The sequence below is a fragment of the Electrona antarctica genome, assembly GCF_951216825.1.
Source record: "Electrona antarctica genome assembly, chromosome: 16".
In the NCBI taxonomy this organism is placed as follows: Eukaryota; Metazoa; Chordata; class Actinopteri; order Myctophiformes; family Myctophidae; genus Electrona; species Electrona antarctica.
In genome coordinates, this window is record NC_136797.1 from 2,376,673 (window position 1) to 2,386,672 (window position 10,000).

Below are 10,000 nucleotides of genomic sequence, written 5' to 3' on the forward strand. Positions count from 1 at the left end.
GTTATTAATACAAAGTATTTAAAACATTGCTTTGATGCTCAAATAAGTATTACGTTGTTATTTATTAGCATGGGAATTCCGTACAGCGCATTCCATACATGGGCATATGACATCATCAACCCGCGACGGGAGTGAAAGATTATCTATTTCTGAAATAAATACAATATTGAAAGTGTTTTTATGTTCTATTTTTTAGTTATAGAGGGCAATTATAATAATGTATTAAGGCATATTTTGTCTTATTAATTTGAGATATTAATCTCAAAACCATAGTCACATACAGATATGAGACAGTGTGTGTGTGTGTGTGTGTGCGTGTGTGTGTGTGTGTGCGTGTGTGTGTGTGTGTGTGTGCGTGCGCGGTCTTACCAGCGGGCAGTGTGTGTCGCAGGGGGACAGCTCACACTGCACCTTGTGCAGGCTGGTGCTGGCGTCCACGTGAGGACCACACGTGCACTGTTCACATGCACTCACCGGCACCGAGTCACCCACCTGGTGTCAGAGGAGTCATGGATGCTTATCAAGTAAAAGTCATTCAATTAAACGACATAAAACGTAATGAAAGCTAAGCTACGACTAAATATATTGACAACTTCGTCAAGAAAAACTAGACTAAAATGTCAGGGAGGGACTAGTGGAGAAGAGATCCAGTAGAACTAAATGTTAGGTAGGGACTAGTGGAGAAGAGATCCAGTATAACTAAATGTCAGGGAGGGACTAGTGGAGAAGAGATCCAGTATAACTAAATGTCAGGGAGGGACTAGTGGAGAAGAGATCCAGTAGAACTAAATGTTAGGTAGGGACTAGTGGAGAAGAGATCCAGTATAACTAAATGTCAGGGAGGGACTAGTGGAGAAGAGATCCAGTATAACTAAATGTCAGGGAGGGACTAGTGGAGAAGAGATCCAGTAGAACTAAATGTTAGGTAGGGACTAGTGGAGAAGAGATCCAGTATAACTAAATGTCAGGGAGGGACTAGTGGAGAAGAGATCCAGTATAACTAAATGTCAGGGAGGGACTAGTGGAGAAGAGATCCAGTAGAACTAAATGTCAGGGAGGGACTAGTGGAGAAGAGATCCAGTAGAACTAAATGTCAGGGAGGGACTAGTGGAGAAGAGATCCAGTAGAACTAAATGTCAGGGAGGGACTAGTGGAGAAGAGATCCAGTAGAACTAAATGTCAGGGAGGGACTAGTGGAGAAGAGATCCAGTAGAACTAAATGTCAGGGAGGGACTAGTGGAGAAGAGATCCAGTAGAACTAAATGTCAGGGAGGGACTAGTGGAGAAGAGATCCAGTAGAACTAAATGTCAGGGAGGGACTATTGGAGAAGAGATCCAGTAGAACTAAATGTCAGGGAGGGACTAGTGGAGAAGAGATCCAGTAGAACTAAATGTCAGGGAGGGACTAGTGGAGAAGAGATCCAGTAGAACTAAATGTCAGGGAGGGACTAGTGGAGAAGAGATCCAGTAGAACTAAATGTCAGGGAGGGACTAGCGGAGAAGAGATCCAGTAGAACTAAATGTCAGGGAGGGACTAGTGGAGAAGAGATCCAGTAGAACTAAATGTCAGGGAGGGACTAGTGGAGAAGAGATCCAGTAGAACTAAATGTCAGGGAGGGACTAGTGGAGAAGAGATCCAGTAGAACTAAATGTCAGGGAGGGACTAGTGGAGAAGAGATCCAGTAGAACTAAATGTCAGGGAGGGACTAGTGGAGAAGAGATCCAGTAGAACTAAATGTCAGGGAGGGACTAGTGAAGAAGAGATCCAGTAGAACTAAATGTTAGGTAGGGACTAGTGGAGAAGAGATCCAGTAGAACTAAATGTCAGGGAGAGACTAGTGAAGAAGAGATCCAGTAGAACTAAATGTCAGGTAGGGACTAGTGGAGAAGAGATCCAGTAGAACTAAATGTCAGGGAGGGACTAGTGGAGAAGAGATCCAGTAGAACTAAATGTCAGGGAGGGACTAGTGGAGAAGAGATCCAGTAGAACTAAATGTCAGGGAGGGACTAGTGGAGAAGAGATCCAGTAGAACTAAATGTCAGGGAGGGACTAGCGGAGAAGAGATCCAGTAGAACTAAATGTCAGGGAGGGACTAGTGGAGAAGAGATCCAGTAGAACTAAATGTCAGGGAGGGAACTAAATGTCAGGTAGGGACTAGTGGAGAAGAGATCCAGTAGAACTAAATGTCAGGGAGGGACTAGTGGAGAAGAGATCCAGTAGAACTAAATGTCAGGGAGGGACTAGTGGAGAAGAGATCCAGTAGAACTAAATGTCAGGGAGGGACTAGTGGAGAAGAGATCCAGTAGAACTAAATGTCAGGGAGGGACTAGTGGAGAAGAGATCCAGTAGAACTAAATGTCAGGGAGGGACTAGCGGAGAAGAGATCCAGTAGAACTAAATGTCAGGGAGGGACTAGTGGAGAAGAGATCCAGTAGAACTAAATGTCAGGGAGGGACTAGTGGAGAAGAGATCCAGTAGAACTAAATGTCAGGGAGGGACTAGTGGAGAAGAGATCCAGTAGAAATGTCAGGGAGGGACTAGTGGAGAAGAGATCCAGTAGAACTAAATGTCAGGGAGGGACTATTGGAGAAGAGATCCAGTAGAACTAAATGTCAGGGAGGGACTAGTGGAGAAGAGATCCAGTAGAACTAAATGTCAGGGAGGGACTAGTGGAGAAGAGATCCAGTAGAACTAAATGTCAGGGAGGGACTAGTGGAGAAGAGATCCAGTAGAACTAAATGTCAGGGAGGGACTAGCGGAGAAGAGATCCAGTAGAACTAAATGTCAGGGAGGGACTAGTGGAGAAGAGATCCAGTAGAACTAAATGTCAGGGAGGGACTAGTGGCGAAGAGATCCAGTAGAACTAAATGTTAGGGAGGGACTAGTGGCGAAGAGATCCAGTAGAACTAAATGTTAGGGAGGGACTAGTGGAGAAGAGATCCAGTAGAACTAAATGTCAGGGAGGGACTAGTGGAGAAGAGATCCAGTAGAACTAAATGTCAGGGAGGGACTAGCGGAGAAGAGATCCAGTAGAACTAAATGTCAGGGAGGGACTAGTGGAGAAGAGATCCAGTAGAACTAAATGTCAGGGAGGGAACTAAATGTCAGGGAGGGACTAGTGGAGAAGAGATCCAGTAGAACTAAATGTCAGGGAGGGACTAGTGGAGAAGAGATCCAGTAGAACTAAATGTCAGGGAGCGACTAGTGGAGAAGAGATCCAGTAGAACTAAATGTCAGGGAGGGAACTAAATGTCAGGGAGGGACTAGTGGAGAAGAGATCCAGTAGAACTAAATGTCAGGGAGGGACTAGTGGAGAAGAGATCCAGTAGAACTAAATGTCAGGGAGCGACTAGTGGAGAAGAGATCCAGTAGAACTAAATGTCAGGGAGGGAACTAAATGTCAGGGAGGGACTAGTGGAGAAGAGATCCAGTAGAACTAAATGTCAGGGAGGGACTAGTGGAGAAGAGATCCAGTAGAACTAAATGTCAGGGAGGGACTAGTGGAGAAGAGATCCAGTAGAACTAAATGTCAGGGAGCGACTAGTGGAGAAGAGATCCAGTAGAACTAAATGTCAGGGAGGGACTAGTGGAGAAGAGATCCAGTAGAACTAAATGTCAGGGAGCGACTAGTGGAGAAGAGATCCAGTAGAACTAAATGTCAGGGAGGGACTAGTGGAGAAGAGATCCAGTAGAACTAAATGTCAGGGAGGGACTAGTGGAGAAGAGATCCAGTAGAACTAAATGTCAGGGAGGGACTAGTGAAGAAGAGATCCAGTAGAACTAAATGTTAGGTAGGGACTAGTGGAGAAGAGATCCAGTAGAACTAAATGTCAGGGAGAGACTAGTGAAGAAGAGATCCAGTAGAACTAAATGTCAGGTAGGGACTAGTGGAGAAGAGATCCAGTAGAACTAAATGTCAGGGAGGGACTAGTGGAGAAGAGATCCAGTAGAACTAAATGTCAGGGAGGGACTAGTGGAGAAGAGATCCAGTAGAACTAAATGTCAGGGAGGGACTAGTGGAGAAGAGATCCAGTAGAACTAAATGTCAGGGAGGGACTAGCGGAGAAGAGATCCAGTAGAACTAAATGTCAGGGAGGGACTAGTGGAGAAGAGATCCAGTAGAACTAAATGTCAGGGAGGGAACTAAATGTCAGGGAGGGACTAGTGGAGAAGAGATCCAGTAGAACTAAATGTCAGGGAGGGACTAGTGGAGAAGAGATCCAGTAGAACTAAATGTCAGGGAGCGACTAGTGGAGAAGAGATCCAGTAGAACTAAATGTCAGGGAGGGACTAGTGGAGAAGAGATCCAGTAGAACTAAATGTCAGGGAGGGACTAGTGGAGAAGAGATCCAGTAGAACTAAATGTCAGGGAGGGACTAGTGAAGAAGAGATCCAGTAGAACTAAATGTTAGGTAGGGACTAGTGGAGAAGAGATCCAGTAGAACTAAATGTCAGGGAGGGACGAGTGGAGAAGAGATCCAGTAGAACTAAATGTCAGGGAGGGACTAGTGAAGAAGAGATCCAGTAGAACTAAATGTTAGGTAGGGACTAGTGGAGAAGAGATCCAGTAGAACTAAATGTCAGGGAGGGACTAGTGGAGAAGAGATCCAGTAGAACTAAATGTCAGGGAGGGACTAGTGGAGAAGAGATCCAGTAGAACTAAATGTCAGGGAGGGACTAGCGGAGAAGAGATCCAGTAGAACTAAATGTCAGGGAGGGACTAGTGGAGAAGAGATCCAGTAGAACTAAATGTCAGGGAGGGACTAGTGGAGAAGAGATCCAGTAGAACTAAATGTCAGGGAGGGACTAGTGGAGAAGAGATCCAGTAGAACTAAAATTTGTCAGGGAGGGACTAGTGGAGAAGAGATCCAGTAGAACTAAATGTCAGGGAGGGACTAGTGGAGAAGAGATCCAGTAGAACTAAATGTCAGGGAGGGACTAGTGGAGAAGAGATCCAGTAGAACTAAATGTCAGGGAGGGACTAGTGAAGAGATCCAGTAGAACTAAATGTTAGGTAGGGACTAGTGGAGAAGAGATCCAGTAGAACTAAATGTCAGGGAGGGACTAGTGGAGAAGAGATCCAGTAGAACTAAATGTCAGGGAGGGACTAGTGGAGAAGAGATCCAGTAGAACTAAAAGACAAGTCATTTTATGTTTGGTTGCATGCTGAAAATAGCCTCTCTATCTACGTGTCGCAACCAAATCTAAAATCAGCCTAGCTGCCGAAATACATTTTTGTCGACAAAATCAACCGTAGATGTAGTCGATTAAAACCTTACGAAATGTTGTCGACTGAAACTGGACTGACAGTAAAAGATTTCAGATGACTGAAATGTCATTCAAACGACTCACTATTGATTAAAATGACACTAAAACTCAAACTCAAAATGTGCTTCTCAAATCAACAGTGCAGTTGGACTCACCGAGTACTCGTGGTTGTTGAAGACACACACGTCTTTACGAACTGGAAGAGAAAGAGAGTTACATTCAGTAAAGTTTCTCTATGGAGAATGTGCTCATCTTCAAATCGTCTCATATAAGCATTGTGGTCCAAAAATAAACAAGCTGTCTCTGCGTTATTGTCAGGGAGGTCTCTGTATCGTTATATTGTCGGGGAGGTGTCTCTGTATCGTTATATTGTCGGGGAGGTGTCTCTGTATCGTTATATTGTCAGGGAGGTGTCTCTGTATCGTTATATTGTCGGGGAGGTGTCTCTGTATCGTTATATTGTCGGGGAGGTGTCTCTGTATCGTTATATTGTCGGGGAGGTGTCTCTGTATCGTTATATTGTCGGGGAGGTGTCTCTGTATCGTTATATTGTCAGGGAGGTGTCTCTGTATCGTTATATTGTCAGGGAGGTGTCTCTGTATCGTTATATTGTCAGGGAGGTGTCTCTGTATCGTTATATTGTCAGGGAGGTGTCTCTGTATCGTTATATTGTCGGGGAGGTGTCTCTGTATCGTTATATTGTCAGTGAGGTGTCTCTGTATCGTTATATTGTCAGGGAGGTGTCTCTGTATCGTTATATTGTCAGGGAGGTGTCTCTGTATCGTTATATTGTCAGGGAGGTGTCTCTGTATCGTTATATTGTCAGGGAGGTGTCTCTGTATCGTTATATTGTCAGGGAGGTGTCTCTGTATCGTTTACGACAGTCAGTCACTCACTTTCCAGCGGAAATGTAACTAATTCAGTAGCAGTAACAATAGCGTTTTCTCAGTCAGTTGATTCTTCATATCCATATGAGTGAAACGGCCTGGATGACATGTTTATTTTTCAAACACAGTTCTTATATGAGGCGATCTAAAACCCCCCCTATGGGGATTACAATGCAAATAAAAAGTACATGAACCCGTGGATTTACGCCCTCTACCGATATTGACGTCAGACTTCGGTGCTCTATGAAAGTCCCCAGGAGCCCTTTTCAGGGCCTCAAACCCAGTACAGAGGTCCAATTTCCCCCAAAGGGCCCCCTGAGAACCAAGGGCCCCTGGGGGCCACGGCCCCCAGTGGCTAATTTGGGTTAAGTTGTCACTGTGAAGTCACAACTCAACCCATTCGGGACAGGAACCTGTTTTGGTGTTTTAAGGATTATGTTATACTTTAGCTATTGAACAATAGCAGATCTACAAGCTCATAGTGCCCGCGCTACTTGAGCACCACACATTTTTCAGAAAACACACACACGCACGCACACGCACCGCACGCACGCACGCACACAAATGGTAAATGGTGCATTTATATAGCGCCTTTATCCAAGGCGCTTTACATAGATTGTGCATTACATTCAACCATTCACACACACATTCACACACCTTTACATAGAGTGTGCATTGCATTCACCCATTCACACACACATTCACACACCTTTACATAGATTGTGCATTATATTCACCCATTCACACACACATTCACACACCTTTACATAGATTGTGCATTATATTCACCCATTCACACACACATTCACACACCTTTACATAGATTGTGCATTATATTCACCCATTCACACACACATTCACACACCTTTACATAGAGTGTGCATTACATTCACCCATTCACACACCTTTACATAGATGGTGCATTACATTCACCCATTCACACATACATTCACACACCGATTGCGGCGGAAGCCATGCAAGGTACCAACCAGCACATCGGGAGCAATTTGGGGTTCAGTGTCTTGCCCAAGGACACTTCGACATGTAGACAGGAAGAGCCGGGATTCGAACCGCCGACCCATGGATCATTGGACGACCTGCTCTACCTCCTGAGCCACAGTCGCCACACACTCACCACAGGTGTAGTTGTGGCAGCAGACCCCCATGGCGGTGTGTAGGGAGAATCCTGGAGGACACGTTGGAGCGCCTGGACACTGTCTGACATCACACTCTGTTGAGACATGTTATTAACATGTTATTAATGTTATAAACATTATTACATCAGTCTGGGACTGTTTGACATCACATTCTGATAACAAATATTTACATTATTACATCAGTCTGGGACTGTTTGACATCACATTCTGATAACAAATATTTACATTATTACATCAGTCTGGACTCAGTGTTGATTTCGTCGACTAATACTATGACAAAAAAAAAGTCTGTCGACTACCTTTTTCCACTGACGAAAACTAAATGGAAACTAAATGAAAACTAAGCTATGACGACTAAAACTGAGATATTGACAATTTCGTCAACAAATAAAAACTAGACTAAAATGTCAGGAAGGGACTAGTGGACAAGAGATCCACTATAAGTCATTTTACACTTGGTTGCATGCTGAAAATAGCAGATCTACAAGCCCACAACGTGTCGCACTGCGACTAAAACATTCCAGGTGACTAAAATGTGACTAAAACTAAATGAAAACCATTCAAGAGCCTACGACTAAAACTAAAAATCAAAATGTGCTGCCAAAAACAACCCCGCTACACGTACCACATCTATGCGTGGAGCAAAACAACCCTGCTACACGTACCACATCTATGCGTGGAGCAAAACAACCCTGTTACACGTACCACATCTATGCGTGGAGCAGAAAAACAACCCCGCTACACGTACCACATCTATGCGTGGAGCAAAACAACCCTGCTACACGTACCACATCTATGCGTGGAGCAAAACAACCCTGTTACACGTACCACATCTATGCGTGGAGCAGAAAAACAACCCCGCTACACGTACCACATCTATGCGTGGAGCAAAACAACCCTGCTACACGTACCACATCTATGCGTGGAGCAGCAAAACAACCCTGTTACACGTACCACATCTATGCGTGGAGCAGCAAAACAACCCTGTTACACGTACCACATCTATGCGTGGAGCAGAAAAACAACCCCGCTACACGTACCACATCTATGCGTGGAGCAAAACAACCCTGTTACACGTACCACATCTATGCGTGGAGCAAAACAACCCTGTTACACGTACCACATCTATGCGTGGAGCAGAAAAACAACCCCGCTACACGTACCACATCTATGCGTGGAGCAAAACAACCCTGCTACACGTACCACATCTATGCGTGGAGCAGCAAAACAACCCCGCTACACGTACCACATCTATGCGTGGAGCAAAACAACCCTGTTACACGTACCACATCTATGCGTGGAGCAAAACAACCCTGTTACACGTACCACATCTATGCGTGGAGCAGAAAAACAACCCCGCTACACGTACCACATCTATGCGTGGAGCAAAACAACCCTGCTACACGTACCACATCTATGCGTGGAGCAGCAAAACAACCCTGTTACACGTACCACATCTATGCGTGGAGCAGCAAAACAACCCTGCTACACGTACCACATCTATGGGTGGAGCAGCAGCCCTGGCTCTGGGTGACGGTCATCTGACCTGCCCGGTCACATCTGATTGGTGGAGGCAGCGGGCACGGCTTCCTGTTGCAGCTGACCTGCAACGTCTCCTCGCACTGACACTCGTCACAGCCGTCATCCCAGCTGTCACTCACCTGATCACAATACATGGACATTTCACCTGTCACTCACCTGATCACAATACATGGACATTTCACCTGTCACTCACCTGATCACAATACATGGACATTTCACCTGTCACTCACCTGATCATAATACATGGACATCCCACCTGTCACTCACCTGATCACAATACATGGACATTTCACCTGTCACTCACCTGATCATAATACATGGACATCCCACCTGTCACTCACCTGATCATAATACATGGACATCCCACCTGTCACTCACCTGATCACAATACATGGACATTTCACCTGTCACTCACCTGATCATAATACATGGACATCCCACCTGTCACTCACCTGATCATAATACATGGACATTTCACCTGTCACTCACCTGATCATAATACATGGACATTTCACCTGTCACTCACCTGATCACAATACATGGACATTTCACCTGTCACTCACCTGATCACAATACATGGACATTTCACCTGTCACTCACCTGATCATAATACATGGACATTTCACCTGTCACTCACCTGATCATAATACATGGACATCCCACCTGTCACTCACCTGATCACAATACATGGACATTTCACCTGTCACTCACCTGATCACAATACATGGACATTTCACCTGTCACTCACCTGATCATAATACATGGACATCCCACCTGTCACTCACCTGATCACAATACATGGACATTTCACCTGTCACTCACCTGATCATAATACATGGACATCCCACCTGTCACTCACCTGATCATAATACATGGACATCCCACCTGTCACTCACCTGATCACAATACATGGACATTTCACCTGTCACTCACCTGATCATAATACATGGACATCCCACCTGTCACTCACCTGATCATAATACATGGACATTTCACCTGTCACTCACCTGATCATAATACATGGACATTTCACCTGTCACTCACCTGATCACAATACATGGACATTTCACCTGTCACTCACCTGATCACAATACATGGACATTTCACCTGTCACTCACCTGATCATAATACATGGACATTTCACC

At 45.0% G+C, this 10,000-nt stretch overlaps 1 protein-coding gene across 1 annotated transcript in view; it reads right to left on the reverse strand.

The window, feature by feature from the left end:
• The window catches only part of LOC306940279 (intestinal mucin-like protein), a gene marked incomplete at its 3' end in the record, with an annotated part of 40,517 nt that overhangs the window by 10,468 nt on the left and 20,049 nt on the right, over nt 1-10,000 (reverse strand). The window contains exons 11-14 of the mRNA XM_079525301.1: nt 8,809-8,974; nt 7,292-7,387; nt 5,425-5,465; nt 370-492 (exon numbers count right to left, since the gene is read on the reverse strand). Coding sequence (XP_079381427.1) covers nt 370-492; nt 5,425-5,465; nt 7,292-7,387; nt 8,809-8,974 — 426 coding nt within the window. The remainder of the gene's footprint in view (nt 1-369; nt 493-5,424; nt 5,466-7,291; nt 7,388-8,808; nt 8,975-10,000) is intronic.